Genomic DNA, 15842 nt, shown 5'->3' on the forward strand with positions numbered 1-15842 from the left:
GCTTTGTATTTACTGGTTTATTAAGTTCTTCCCACCTGAACCAGCCAATAATAGAGACAGACTATTTGCATAGATGAATTTGTTGAGACCCAGCATGGGCATTTTGACAAAATTTTGGGGGCCTTACTAAGTTTTCCTGCAGGTAAATGGAGCGCTAGTTAATTACAGGTGTTGAGAAGGACCTATTTTTTTGTATGCATATTCCTGCTGAAGCAAAATTAAAATATGATGAGTTTGATTTTAGTTAGAAGTGTTTGATTTTAGTTAGAAGTATTTTCAGACCTGTGTGAAGACAAATGCTTTTACTTGAACCTTTTTGTCACATTAGTGCATATCTCTGCATGGATCTGACGCTCCCTTTTTAAAGTGAACAGAACATGAAAGAAAATAGTATAAGCAATTTCTTGATTTGGGACTGAAAGGTTCATCATTGAGGATTTGAAGTGGGTGGATTCAGGGTACATTTTTTTGTTAAATTGATTATTTTGTGTTTTTATAGGACTGTTTTGTCTTCACAATGTTTGGGGACTTATTTGAAGAGGATTTTTCCTTTATTTCAAACAATCATTGTGGAAAAGGGAAGAAATCAAAGCCCAGAGATTCTGAGCCTCCAGCTCCCAGAGATTTCACCAACCTAAGCGGTATCAAAAATCAAGGTGGGACCTGCTACCTCAATTCCCTTCTGCAGACGCTGCTTTTCACACCTGAATTTAGAGGTACTGTGTTCAAAATCTTCTTAAAGTAACTTTGGAATTGATATCTTGCAATGACTTGCATTTCTAATTATTTGTTAAAGAAACACCACAACCATAGATTGTTTTCACAAACAGTTTATTTCACTTCAATTTAAATAAGTTATTACAGGATATTCAAGAGTTTTATCTCTTAAATTAGTATTGCCACTTCTACGGAAAATATAAGTAATATGTATATTATATTTTCTTAGAGGTAGCCATTTACTGCTTGTGTAGATAAGAGAGGGTATTGCTGTTCATAACATGCTATTCATTTTTAATGCAGACACTACAATTCTTGAAAAAAATGTATATTTTGCCATTTAAATGCCTCTGTGCTTAGGGGTACTTTATAGCTTGAACCAGTTGTAATGATGAATGATGTTCAGATATGTGGTTTAATGTCTTAATCTGATAAAAGAAAAAACATGATACTTAACACTTAGGATAAAACATCTCAAGAGAAGACATCATTTATTCTTAAATAGGAATTTTTCTTTTCAATTACAGAGGCACTGTTCTCTCTAGGACCTGAAGAGCTTGGAACTCTGGATGATATCAATAAACCAGACGCAAAGGTATTTAAAACTTTCCTGTAATTAGTCACTGAGCATTGATTCATGTGAATTGAAACAATATTCTGAAATCTCTCGTGAGGATGATACTGGAAGACAGTTTGGTTGGCCAATACTCTTTTTTTTGCACACTAGAAGTAAGCTTTAGATGCTGTAAGCTTTTCCTTCAGAAGCAAGATGTTGAGCTTGTTTCTGCTGAATTTGATAGTAGAGATTCTTTTGTGTTCAGGAAAAGCAAAAACAATCCCAAAGTTTATACAATGTTTTTTTTTCTTTGTACTTTCTATGCTGTAACTAAAGCTACAATGCTATGACTTATTTTTCACCAATTAAAAAAGTGTGCAGACTAGATGACTGCACTGAGGCTCTGAAGGTTTAACAGCCCACCCATACACAAGATGTTGTGGGACTGGAATTTATTATTTATTTTAAGAGTGCTTACTAATGCTGACTACAGAATTTCATTCTTCAGCTCTTGGGCTGAAGCTGGTTGCTTAGAAACATTTTATCTTTGTGAATCAAAGATAAATATAGGCAGCTGATCAAGCTTGTTGACATTAACCCCTCTCCACCTCATTACCCATTTTGTAATTTTTATTTTTACTGATCAAGGAGTAGCTCATAAATCAATGTCTTGATGCCTTGTAACAAGTTCTTAAGTTTTAGGATTATGAAAAATAGGAGATAAAGTTATCACTGTGTATTTTGGTGGTGACTTAATTTTAACCTGCACAGTTCTGCTTTATCACAAACCTTACATTCCATGACTGTATGGAGTAAGGTGAGGCCTTGTACAGTTTTGGTAACCACTGTTGGCAGATGTTTTGGTGAGAGTCAAGTAACCTGACTTATAAAAGCCATAGACAATTGTGGCTTCTTAGACTTTTTTTAGTTTTCTTTTTAAATCAAAATGATTGGCTTGAAGACTTTCTGATGTACTAGGTATATTTTGCTTTATTTCTAGGTTCGAATAATTCCACTGCAACTTCAACGGTTATTTGCTCAGCTTCTGCTCTTAGACCAGCAGGCTGCATCTACAACAGACCTTACTGAGAGCTTTGGGTGGAACAGCAATGAGGTACAAACAGGCACCTGTGTCACCATCATTGATACTGAAGTCTGACATGGAAAAAATTTCTTAGAATATTTCAGGCTGTGGAGGTAGCAGTTGATTAGGTCAACTGTTGTCTTATACTATTGTGCCTCCACAGGAAGGATGTCTTAATTGTTCTCAGTGAGCAACAGAATAAATTCTTCCATTAGATACAGTTTCAGTAGCTCTCCTTTGTTTCCCTTTGTTTTTATAGGAACATTTTTTCCAGCAGTAACTAAGTTGCTTGCCCTTTATTTACTTAAATTTTTACCTAAAATGTTACTGTGTAACTCTGCTTAGAATTTAGTGGAAATCTACATAGGTAAAAGTGTCTTTTGTATGGTATATTTTACATACTTATAGCTTCTACAAAAAGCACAAGTTAAAAATGTAGCAATAATTTTCTTTCGGTGTAGTAAATACATGGGTAACAATTGAGGCAGCTCTCTGCCACACTTAATGGAAGTTGTTTTTTAAGCAATAAGCATAGCAGATGGCACTTTTATTTCTTCAAGTTTATTTTTTATCATGCAGGAAATGAGGCAGCACGATGTGCAGGAATTAAATCGGATTCTGTTCAGTGCTTTGGAGACTTCTCTTGTGGGGACTTCGGGTCACGACCTTATTAATCGATTGTACCATGGAACTGTTGTCAACCAGATTGTTTGTAAAGAATGCAAGAATATCAGCGAGAGACAGGTAAAGCCGGAGGATTTCCCAGGATAGGCTTCTGTTCAGTCTTTTGAAGATGCTTGAAATGTTTTTTCCCAACTCAAAAAAAAAAAAGACAATTTTCTGAAGTGTCACTAGTAGTCTTCTTGAATCTAGGTAGTGTGTATTGATTAGGGCACTGCAGGCTTGCTAACACACGAAAATTATACATGACTTTGTTGCTAAATCTTGGCTGCCATTTGCTAAACTACCTACATCAAAAAGTGACTCACTAGGAAAAAGGAAAAAAGGCATTATTAGATCGGTGTTGCAAATGTTGCCTATAGTAGAGAGCAGACAGCTGAACAGTGGGGTAACAACAGTAAAACATATCTTTACATTGTTTTACTGCTCTTTGTGATTAAAAAATAATCTAAAAATAATCTTTTTGTGATAAAAAATAAAATCTAAGGTGCATGTTCTGTCCCATCAATGATGAAAACAAAATAAGTGCTCACATCTGCCACAGCAAATGGGATAAGCATCTTTCTAATGTACTGTAAATTTACACTACTTACTGTCTTTTTTTTTTTTGTATTTCTGCGTAGGAAGATTTCTTAGACCTAACAGTGGCAGTAAAAGGTGTAGCTGGCTTGGAGGAGGCCCTGTGGAACATGTATGTGGAGGAAGAGTACTTTGAAAATGAGAACTTGTATCGATGCGGAGCCTGTGATAAACTTGTTGAAGCTTCAAAGGTAATGCATTAGGTCACTCAGTATTTGATCTGCTAACAAAGGAACTTCACTTACATGTGTCCACCCTATAACCCTCAGATAAAAAATCTGCACCTTTCTTGTTGTATAATGCCAGATTGGAATACCAAAAACGGACCTGCATGTTAAAGCTCAGCAGCTATGTCATCAAAACCTTATGTGACTCATTTCTTGACTTGAGTATTGTTGCTGGCTTTAATCTAGCCAGTGGTGAATAGGTTGCTAGGCCATATAGAAAAGAACAAAGTAAACTACATGGAAATTCTCACATGAAGAGCGCAGATAATAAGCAACTCTTGCTTATGATACATTATGTTAATGATACATTAACATACTGAAAGCATCTGTTGTGGTGCTGTATAGTGCTAGAGCCTTCAGGTGAGTAACAACAGACTTGTGAAAGGAACTAACCAGGTCTTCTGATGTGTATGGTTTCACAATATATGACTGTCCCTTTCCCATCTGCCAGCTTATTTCTGGTATAAGCACCACCACTTCATGTCCTCTGTCCATGAGCTTGAGAACTAGCTGCTTCATGCTCAGCCAGTGGCTTCCATCCATGGGCACCACCAGCAGTTTGCCTCCTTCGGAGAGGCCAGGAATGAGGAGGATAAAAATTGAGGCAGCAAGCAAACAGCAGAGTCGAAAAGTCATCTTCCTGTGGTCAAAGCAGTGACTGTGAAAGTGTCTCCTTCAGGCTGTAGCTCAAAGATGCTTTTGGAGGAAGTAGATGGTTTTTCTGATGAGTTGTGCTACTTTGTCACTATCTAGTTAATGATTTACTGTTGCTGCTTTTTTTTTTTTTAATTGCTTGTAAAGCTAAGTGCAGTGTGCAGCCCTTTCCTCTGCTGAGTCACTGGAGTTCATCAGTGTTCAGCTGAGAGCTGTGCATGTTAAGCCTGTGTTGAGAGCAATCCCTAGGAGTGTAGCGACATCCAGATGGGAGAGCTCCTTCCTTTGGCTTGGTTTTCTGCCTTCACTGCTGGGCACTCTGGAAAGTTTCAGGTGCTTGACGCTTGTTAACACTGATGTCCTTCAGAGGAGTTGCATATGTGACCCTGAATGCTCTGAAGTGGTGGCATGGATGATGATAGGCTTGCTTTCTGTCTGCCAGAGTACCTTACAGCATCCTTGTGCTAAAAACCAGTTCTTGTTTTGTTGTTTTATGATTCAGAGTAGTTTCCCTACTGGAGTAATCAAATTTGTTAAGACTTCTGTGTCTTGTTTGTGCTCTTAGCCAGGGTCTGGGAAAGGCAGTTGTGTGAGTGCTTTACTAGAGCTGTAGGTCTTAGAATTGTAGGTCTCTTCAGGATGGGACAAAATGGTGTTTGGCTTTCTTCTGTGCTTGTTTCTGATGTCATAAAGATTTTTTTTTAAAAGTAGCTCGTTTTTTCCTCATATTCCTGGTATTTTTTGTAAAGGGGAGGCAGTCATACCTGTTAGCGCACCCTGCCTTTGATGTGTTTTGCCCTCTTCGCAACAGCAAACCGCTTTGGCCTGCTTTGGACATTCTTCTGTGCCAAGATGAGTGTGATCCAAACCTTGCAACATGCCTAATGTGGAAGGCAGGAGGTGCAGAGGCAAATTCAGGACAGGTGAAGTTAATCAGTACCTTAGGAGAGTTCATGAAACTTTGCCAGTGCCTCATGTGGCTTGTTTATGAGGGTTTCAGTTAAAATTTGCTGGGTTCAAGGGAGTGCAAGGTAACAGTTGGCTACCTCTGAAATTTGGTCATGTAGCTGGCACTAGGGAGGCAGTTGTCTAACAGCATGACCCTCTGCGTGCACCTAGCTGGTTTCAAAGACAAGGTGATCCATACCTATCCTCTCTTCCTTCAGTTTTTTGTGGGTCTTTGGAAGTTATTTTCTCCCCTCTTTTGTCCTGACCTCCAAAAAAAAAAAAAAGAGTAGTTAAAAAATCTCGAGTTCAAGAACTTGATCAAACTTTAATCATACAGTCGGATTAGCACTCTAAACTTGGAAGAGTTGCTTGGAAGAGCAAAATCCTTTGTGCCTCTGCAAAGCAGTCTTCGCAATTGATGCAAATGGAATACCTAATTCTAGTTTTCTTGAGCCACGCATGTGTTCCTGATAAACCCATTTATGGCTGTGTAAATGGAGAGTTGGATAGAGACACTGGCAGTGCTCAGAGGCCACCGAACCTATGCTTATGTTCAGAGCATAGCAAAGCTATCGTGAAGCTCTTGCTCCCCTATAGCACCTGCAAAGTGGGAGCTGAGTTCCTGTGTGTTCTCTCTGGGCTCCCGGGAGCTGTGTGGGTCTGGTGATGGCGCGTACTGTGCAAGGGGTCAAGAGCAAAGTTGCTGGGAAAACACTGCATAGCCTGACCTCGTGGGAGAGCACAAGCCCAGGGATTTGAAGCAATTGCTTCATAGTGTGAAATTTGTGAAAATCCTCTCACAAAGAACACGTGGTGTTTGGAAATGGAAACTACTGACTTAAATTTCAGCAATGTTCTGCTTCATTTTTGTAGCAGGATAAAGTGTGGGACTGATGATCAGGGAAGGTGTAGGGTGTCACAGGAGTGAAGGATCTTGGTTGCTTTCTAGAATAGCTTGTTGACAGGGAAATTGAGAATTAGGGAAGGCATTTTCTAGTAATGAAAACACTGGCCATGTCTGCCTCCTTGTAAAGCTTTGCTGGAAAATAAAGGTTTGATCATAGCAAGGTGGAAGCATTGTTCTGTATAACAATATGCTTATAACTTTTTTTGTTGTTTTGCAGTCTGCTAAACTACGTAAGTTGCCTCCCTTTCTCACCATTTCTCTCCTGAGATTTAACTTTGACTTTGAGAAGTGTGAACGATACAAGGAAACTAGTTGCTATACGTTCCCTATCCAGATAAACCTGAGGCCTTTTTGTGAGCAGGTTTGTACTGTTATATTTGTTAAAGTTTCTATATACTCAGCAGAAAACTAATATCTCAGGACAAGGTATCTTTAATTTTGCATTTTGTCAAAGCCAGATGTTAAGGAAACCTTGTAGGTTTCCGATGTCCCTAGTTCCAAAGCTTTTGTAAAATGTCTTCAAAAGATTAATTTCTAAAAGTGAGAAATACTTTGTAGCTATACAAAGTGGAAGGATTTAATAATGACCTACAACTTAATCTGAGTTTTTCTTAAGAAGTTAAATCTACCTTTGTATTGGCAATGCCTGTTAACAGATATATATGTTAACAAATATATAATGTTGTCACGTATGAATTTAGCTACATATATTTTGTGTCAGTAGTTACTTTTCTTACAAATTCCTAGGTTAAATGTTTGTTTTTCCTCAAGTCTTTTAAATGAATATGAAATAAGCTGATGGTTATTACAAACAATTTGTGCCTTTCTATTATTTGCATCAATATTTAATTATTTTAAATTTGAAATATTTGAATTTCCACCACTGTTCAGAATCACATCTAAAAAGTTGCTTTATAAGCCTGTGCCTTGGTCCATGCTTCGTGTTGGTCCTTGCTAGTGTTCCCCATCACTGAAGAGCCCCTTCAGTCTTTGCATGTGCAAATGCACATTGAAAAGTATCAGAAGCTATGCTGATGGTATAAAACTGTCCTTATGTGGAAGACTTGCTGATATTTTTTATTATTATTATTATTTTTCTTTTTGAAGACTGAAATGGATGATTCAGAGTACATGTATGAGCTCTTCTCTGTTATTATACATAAAGGTGGCTGCTATGGAGGACACTATCATGTTTATATCAAAGATGTGGACGAATTAGGAAACTGGCAATTACAAGTAAGTGCTAAAGGTTTATTTTTCTTGCTCTATCTCATTTAAAAAAAAAAAGTATTAAGAGAATGAAACAGACATCCAAGTTAATATTTTAGTGAGACGTTTGGTCTTTCACCTCCTTGAGGTTAGTTTTTGGCAGTATACTATCTCTTCAAGTTGGAAGCTCTCAGGATTTTGGGGCAAAGTTTATATTTCTGACCTGCTGAACATTAATGGGCTGTTGTATTACTACTGCCTGCTGTATGGCATGTGCACAGATAGAGTGTGGGTGTATATACACTCCAGTCAGAGTGTAAGCTGCTTGAGCTCTGTTGTAGCAATCTTTGAGTGCATCTTTACCATGTGTTGAGTGTCATATGATGAACTGGATGTTTTTGTACAGCATCCAGATGCCTATGTAAAGAGGCTGCAGAAACAATCCTGTGTAAAACACTATGCACAGCTTGCTCAAAAATATTCAGAGGATTTCCTTTACACTTCTAAATCACACATGCTGTTGTTAGTACTGACTGGAAGACTGCTGGCTGTGTTTGAAGTGTTTGTGAATATTATTTTTCTTCTGCAGGAAGATGAGGATAGGCTAATTGAAGATAAGGCTTTAAGAGAGAATGAAAATGCCAAAGAAGCAGAAAATCCACTGGCAGTGTTGAAAGGGATTTTATCAGAGGTATGGTATGTAAAGAGTTTATTGCTTCTATTTTGATATTAAGGAACCCAGAAGGGCAGGGTGAAGTATGCAAGAGACAGGCTTTAGAACATAGAACTCTTCTGAGCTTATTGTGAAGCACTGTAACTTAACCTAACTTCAATACAAATAGTGACTATTCATAGCAAAAAAGCCATTTTTGGAGTACTCCTGAAGTTGCTTGCTTAAGCTGTTAGAGAAAGCAATGTTAAATTGGCTTACTAACAAACAGGAATTATTTAATCACTTCAGAATTACCTACTTTGTATTGATTCTTTTACACTTGTCTGTCATCCTACTTCTTATTTTCTCTTTAGGAAGAATCTAAACAAATACCTGTGGATCAATTAGGGCAGAAGTTACTGGAGAAAAAAAAGGTGTCCTGGAATAAGAAATACCGAAAACAATATGGAGCATTACGAAAGGTAATATGTATGTATGTTAGTTTTTGATTATTAAGGTAACTTTATATTCCTAACGAATAGTCAATAGGATGGTGGATGAAAATGCTGGCACTTGGAGTAGCAAGGTAATGTGTATATAAGAGGTTAGTGAGACGAATCAGTAGACTGAGGAACAGGGACAAGATTCTCTGAACGTATCATCTGCTTGAAAGCGTGCGTCTCTTTCCATCTATATTTCTGACCTAGAAAATAACCAGCTTTGCCTATTACAACTTTACACCTCTGTCTTAACACAAATAAGTGAAATAAGTTTTGTTTAGGGAAAAAAAAACACCCTTTCTGGTTGTTTAGTGCGTCTGTAAAATTAACCCTTGAAATGAAGTCTTGTAGTTATCCAGTTGGTTGCTGTATTTTCTTATGCTTTAAGAAAAATACTTCTGCATTTGTGCTACAGATATGTGGAAAATCCATATTTCTTTTTTTTTGAGTAAGAACAACCATATAGGTTTCAAAACAAAGTATTTAAAAGTAGTTGTAAAGTCTGAATATGGGTCTTCCACAGGGGTGTAGATGTTTTTCTGACTTTGACAGAGAACTGATAGAAACAAGTTCGGGGTAAACCAGTATTAACAGTTTCAAAGTTTGTGTTACTGTGAATGTTACTAAAAGTGACTTTTCGCAAGTGCCAAATATATTTCAAAATCACACGGGGCAGTGCAGAGCTGAAATAACTGTAAATTAGTTTACATGTTTTGATCTATCAAATGAGATTTTGATTATGACTAAAACTAATTCAGATCTTTGTTATTTGTTTTCTTTTTGTCTTTGTTGGAATGGATTTCCACAAATGAAAGTTTGGCTATGAATTCAAGGACAAATCAGGTCACGTAGTTAATGTAGTCTGCTATATTTAATCCAGAGTATCTTCCTTTACTAAAATGTTCTTTCTTGTACTTGCTTTCATTTTAGTATTTGCAAAACCATCCTCAGATATTTCAGTTCAGTCCTGACAAAAATAAGGTTGGTCTGAAGGAAAAATACAAGCTCCCATTTAAGTCAGATTCTCAAGGACTTGATCTCCAAAGCCCTTCTCAGAAGAATGATATCCAGTGGAATTTAGAAAAAACACCTACAAGGCTAGAGGAGACTTCTGTTGGTCGCCATTGGTTTGATCTGAATGATTCAAAAGTCCAACCGATCAAGGAGGAGGATATTGAGCAACAATTTCAGGGTAAAGAGAGTGCCTACATGCTGTTTTATCGAAAGTCACGGCTGAAAAGACCTCCTGAAGGTACGCACAACTCATCTTTATGTGCTGGGGGTTTCCTTCATTGACGCTTTTTGTGGAGGGTTAAGGCAGTTGAGCATTTCTGTCCTTACCAAACTTTCTAGTGCTAACTGGAAAAAAGGCTTGACTCAAGATGGAAGGAGCTCTAAGGAGCTAATGAACGGTTAATTGGTTGTAGCTGACAGTATTTTCTCATATGCTTCACAAATACTAGCGAAATATCTTCTACTTAAACAAGTTGTTGCTAAAGGCATTCATGTATCTGTTTCCCCTTAGGGAAAGATAGATGTGAACATGGAAGAATTAAAAACGTTTGACTGTTGTATCATTTGCAATTTAATTTACTCCATTAAGAAAGAGTGCAATGTTATTTTCAATTATTACAGTAATGCTTCATCTCACTTTTCTTGTTTACCAAAGCACATTTTAAGCAGTTGAGGCCAAACTAGCTTATATTATTTGTTGCAGCTCGAGGAAATCCAAGATACCAAATTCCTGAACATCTTCTGAATGAAATGAATGCTGCTAATACTGAGCTGCAAAAGAAGAGGTATATAATATAATGTATAGAGGTATATAATGTAACTGTATGAATCTCTTAAACAGCATTCTTGATCTGTAGATCTTGGAATTGATCTAAAATTAAAGAAAGTCATTGAACAGATGTAGAATTAGATACTAAAATGACTCAATACCATAGAGGTTAATCAAGGAATACAATTTGTACATTCAGTTTGTCTTCTACTGGTCCCCTACCTCCCTGTTAGTCGCCTACCTACTAATTCTGCAAAACTGCAGAGGAAATTTGTTTACAGCCTCAAATTGTACCAGTTTTTCATTGGAAAGTACAATTCTGGAAGGAGAATGGAATACGTTATCTAAATTACACTCCCAGAGGGAGTTCTCCACCGGGAGAAGGGGGAATGGCTTGCTTTCCTGTGAGACAACAGATAAATGGTATCCTTTGCCTGAAACATGAAAGAAAGAGCTGGTGGTATCTAGGTTGGTAGAAAATTTTCCTTCTGGTGAGAAGCATACAGAGCTGATGATGTGCCTGAATGCCAGTTAAGCTGTCAAAATGTAGACATGTGCAAGAGATGGATGTCTTGTGCGATGCCTCTCTGCTGTGGAAACTTCATTATTTTTAAGTGACATTTGCTGTTACATCTAGCTTCTTGCTAATAGAATCGAATATAGTTATAAAGGAGGAAGGCATGGCTGTGTCTGTCCTGGTAGTTTTCCAGGAATTTTCTCTTTTTCTGTGTTTGTTTCAAGAGGAACACAGTCTGGAGAGTTAAAAAACAAATAAGGTGCTATGGTCTCCCCATCCCTAAAGATAATGTTTTTGTCCTGTTCAGAAAAGTTGAAGCAAGGTGTAGGAACAAGTCCTATAACAGTGTTTTATTTGCGTGTGGAGGATGTCTAAGCTTGCTCTGTATTGTATGTACTATATATATATATTCATATATGGCATTTTTGAACACCTCTGCATATTTCTTAATAGAGGAGAGAATCTGACACTGAATTTAGTCATGAGGTTATCACTTACATGACAACTGCCAGAAGCATCTCTGAAATAAGTTAGCTGTTTGTCAGCATTAAACTCACCATTTCATTATTGCGTTTTTCTTTCAAAGAGCGGAATGTGACTCAGCAAACAACGGTATTGATCTGCATCTCCATTTGAGCTCGTGTTACAAATTTTACAATGGAGCTTTGCATCCTTCACTTACTTGGAAAGAGAGTGTTCTGGATCTGACTATTGACAGAAGAAGAACACTAGGAGATCTTCGACAGTCAATATTCCAGGTATTTACTATACTGAGTGAACTCAAACACTTTAATTTTAATTGAGATACAACTGCTTTCTATGTATGAGTCTATGCCACAATTTTTATTTTAATGAGAATTTTTTTAACCATAAATGTAATTTCAGGAGGCTCAGGGCCATATGGATTTTCACAGAAGGAAACATTGCTTTGCGGTCAACTTTTGATGTGTTGATGAAGCTTTTGATTGATAGATGAAACTTTAATTAATTACACTTTAAAGTTCATAAGCTAATTATTTGTATTTGGGCAGCCACTTTGCAAAACTTTAGACTTATCTTTAACATTTTAGTTTGTGACATGTATTTGTGTTTTCAAGGAGCTGGCTGGCCTTAACAAGAAATGCTTAGAGGAGTTAAAAGAAATCTTAAGCTTTTCTTATTTCTTAAAGTATTGAAAGTGGTGTCTTTGTAATTACTATGTTAAAGGAATGGCCAACAAGAAGCATTTTACAAAGTGTCCATCTGTCATAAAATCATAGAATGGTTTGGGCTGGAAGGGACCTTACAGACCATTTAGTTTCTGCCGCTCTGCCATGGGCAGGGATACCTCCTGTTCATGAGATTGCTTAAAACCCAACCTGACTTTGAAAATGTAAATTGAAGCTAACTTGCTCCCTGAAAACATCGTTTACTTATATTGTACAATTTTCAGTTAGCATCCAGTTGAAACTGTTGTAGTCTGGTGACTAGTGTGAATGCATGAGTACTAAAAAGGTTGTGTTTTCTGTGCCACTAGTTCAGTAGAAGGAAGTAGCAGGGACCTGTTAAGTGCCAAAGTGAGCTTGGTAGCCAGTCTGTAACAGCTTGCAGCAAAGTTGTAATTTTGAGTGGTTTAAGTTACTGCTTATTGGAAGTTGTATGTGTGTTTTTTCTGTTTTTTTTTTTTTTTTTCTAACCAATTAGATATTGGAATCTTGGGAAGGAGACATGATTCTCAGTAATGCCAAACCTTTACCAGCAGGACTGCATCTTTACGAGATTCTTGATGGTAAGACTACCACGTACAGGGGTTCTGTGCTATTTGTTTGGTGTATTTATTGAAGACACAGAGGGTTTCTTAAGTAAAACATCTTGGAGAAGTATATTTGCTGACAGAAAGATAATGGCCTCTGTTTTGAGTTTGATTTGCTTATGAGTATTTGTTTTCATTATAATTACCTAATAGGTAGAGGAGATGATAGAGAGAGGAGCCAGGGTGATACTAAAGAAAAATTTAGTTTAGGCTTAAGCTGAAGTAGGAATGGTGCAAATGTAAATGATTACATAAAAACATTAATTTCAACATTAAAATTTTTATTTTAAAACAGTGTTCCATCTCCAGCTTTGTCATGTAATTCTAGGTGTAAGTCTTCAAAAATCTACTCGGTTATTTTTAGATTTTTATAGGATTTATGGTCTGCTTAAGAAAATTAGAGTTCTTTCAGATCTTTTGGAACATAGCCCAACTTTTAAAATATTGACATCAAAATGCAGATGCACTCAGAGCTGTTAGTATTGCTTCAGATCTTCATATGGTTCTTTAAATGACAGTCTTTAAAAAAAAAAAAAAAATCTGCATCTGGCTTATGGTAGGAAGGTAAAATAAATTGCAGTGTGGATGTTAGTATTTCAAAGAATATGCATGAAACACATTGTATGTAACTCACTTGTTAAGTCCAGCCTTTTTGTTTTAAATCTAATTATTGGCTGTTAAAGCTTATCTAGATAATCCTGACCAAGTAGCTTTATCAACTGCTAGTGTGAGCCTTGATTTGTAAGGGAAATGGAATTGAAACATTTGTGCTTTGGCCATCTTCAATCTGTACCTACTCTTGTTGCCCTTCTTACTTGGGTGATCCCTAACTTACCCCCTGTAAATTCTAATCACACAGCAGCTTTTGTAGTGGTGGACTTGAGCCAGGGTAGAATGTGCCAGCATATAGCAGTTACCAGCTGACCCTGCATGTCTGTTTTTGGGGGAGAAGAACTTGATGACTTGTTCTTCTTAGGAGATGAGCTGACACTGGACTGCTTTGGGCTGGCTGATGGAGCAGACATTTTTGTGTGGAATGGGAAAGAGGTAAGTGAAAAACAAATTCTTTGTCAGTTCCCAAGAGATAAGATGCAGTCTCTAAACATGGTTTTGGAAGCTTCAGTCAATTTTGCAGCTGTGCTGCTGACATGCTAACATTGGCTTAGAGGACACCTCTTCAGCCTCATGTAGAATACAGTATATTTACAATTTGTCACTGTTAACCTTCTGTGTGATGTACAGTGTGGTTCTCGGTAGAACTGTACAGAATGCAGAATGTGATATGGTCAGATTAATAGGTGCCTGTAAGTATCCAATGCCAGTTGCACTGGAGTACAATCATGAGAAGATCTGGTGCCTCTTGGTAGGAGATCAGTTGATTATAATGTGATAACTAATGCCCTGTGGTGAACTAGTCACCTATTTTTGCATGTGGTCTCCCTGAAATGCTATGCTTCTTTCGGGTCCCCTCAATATCCAGGCTTCTGCTTAACTTGCAAATGCTTGTTTCAGTGATTATGTAACACAGCAGAAGTTTGCCCTCCATCTCTATTATGGAATAAAATATTGCTTTAAACAGATTTTTGTTGTAAAAGTATTTATATATATATCAATATATTATATATATATATCTATGGATATATATATAGCATATCCAACTTCTTACACAATCAGATTACTTTCAGTAAGTAATTATACTCTTGGCCTTGATAACAAATCAGAAAGCACAGACTTAAAAATCTAACTCTTCACCTGCCTCAGTCACGCTAATTTTTTAATATCCTGAAGGGTTAAAGTCAGCTATTCTAAATTGGTAGAGACTGATTTTTCCACCCACTGTTTACTCAGTTACTGTTACCAACGTTATATACCATCCGTACAAACATGGAACAGACTTTAGCAGCATGCTTTTCTGTCCCAGTAAGTTTGAGTTACTCTCGTTGTTTGTTCAGTAGGCATTTGGTCAAAAATGGCTTATTTCTAATCAGAGAGATTCTACCTTTTTGCTTCAATAATTTTGCTGTTGTCACTTACTGCTGTATAGTATTTCCTGTTTACAAAAATGTGCATTATTGAACTCTACATAAACCATGTGTTCCTTACTTCAGGTTGGAGGCACAAAGGTGATGACAGGCCCTGATCATGAACCTGTGATCATAAACGTTCTTCGTCTGGCAGAGTATAATGAAGGAGGGAAGGGTCAACACTTCACAGAATCACAGCACATCTTTCCGTGCAGCACAAAACTGGAGGATCTGCACAGGGCCTTAGCACCGTCAGGAGGAATCATCTTAAAGAATGGCTCAGGACCTGATAGAGAAGGCAAGAACTGGGAAGTACTTCTTGAAGAACAGATGAAGGAAACAATCAGAAGCGTTGGTCTGACAGATGGATGTTCAGTGCTAATCTTAGACAGCCATGACCAGAGGTAACCGTTTTGATTTTAAGTATGATTAGTCAAAAAAAGCAGTTGTGGCAAAACCTGTTCAGTTAAAATTATGCTAGATGTGTGTGTACGTATACATGTTTCTATGTACATTATTCAAATTAATTTTCATTTTGTGACCTTTTAAGTTCAAGATAATGTAGTCTTAATGTTTTTGGGATCTCTTATCAACTGTTACATATTTTGCTCCTAAAGTGCAGAGGCAGTCACATCCTTTACACTTTAAATAGGGAACACCTAATGAGAACAAATTGTGCCCAGTGTGCTGGCACATTTTTGGAGTAGCTTCAATTTCTAAGCCTTGAGTTTCGTGGTTCTCTGAGAGACTTGGTGGAATGAGAGAACTGTACAGTATCAGAAGAGTATCCAGCTCTGCTGAATCTCCCAAGTTGAATCTAAAGTTGCCAGAGGCAAGTTTCTGGTCTCATTTCCCTTCCAAGTGCATAGTCTTGAGGTTAGGTTCCTGTTTTTAGAGATGTGTATATGTGCTTGTTATATAAATTCTAACTTCCTAGCTGAAACAGTTCTGAAAAATTGCAACTACATCAGTGAGTTCTCAAAGACCTGTTTCTGTTTGTGTAGTAGCAGAC

At 37.3% G+C, this 15842-nt stretch overlaps 1 protein-coding gene across 2 annotated transcripts in view; it reads left to right on the forward strand.

Annotated features, from left to right (window-relative positions):
- USP40 (ubiquitin specific peptidase 40) overlaps nt 1-15842 on the forward strand; it is a 33557-nt gene that overhangs the window by 1553 nt on the left and 16162 nt on the right. For both annotated transcript variants that reach the window (XM_082763638.1, XM_082763637.1), the window contains exons 2-16: nt 500-716; nt 1245-1312; nt 2274-2387; nt 2937-3101; nt 3662-3808; nt 6571-6714; nt 7461-7589; nt 8152-8253; nt 8589-8696; nt 9645-9966; nt 10432-10513; nt 11601-11772; nt 12698-12782; nt 13783-13853; nt 14915-15234. In XM_082763638.1, the coding sequence (XP_082619764.1) occupies nt 518-716; nt 1245-1312; nt 2274-2387; nt 2937-3101; nt 3662-3808; nt 6571-6714; nt 7461-7589; nt 8152-8253; nt 8589-8696; nt 9645-9966; nt 10432-10513; nt 11601-11772; nt 12698-12782; nt 13783-13853; nt 14915-15234 (2228 nt within the window). In that variant the 5' untranslated portion in view covers nt 500-517. The remainder of the gene's footprint in view (nt 1-499; nt 717-1244; nt 1313-2273; nt 2388-2936; nt 3102-3661; nt 3809-6570; nt 6715-7460; nt 7590-8151; nt 8254-8588; nt 8697-9644; nt 9967-10431; nt 10514-11600; nt 11773-12697; nt 12783-13782; nt 13854-14914; nt 15235-15842) is intronic.

Source organism: Aythya marila (assembly GCF_965140915.1).
Source record: "Aythya marila genome assembly, chromosome: 6".
In the NCBI taxonomy this organism is placed as follows: Eukaryota; Metazoa; Chordata; class Aves; order Anseriformes; family Anatidae; genus Aythya; species Aythya marila.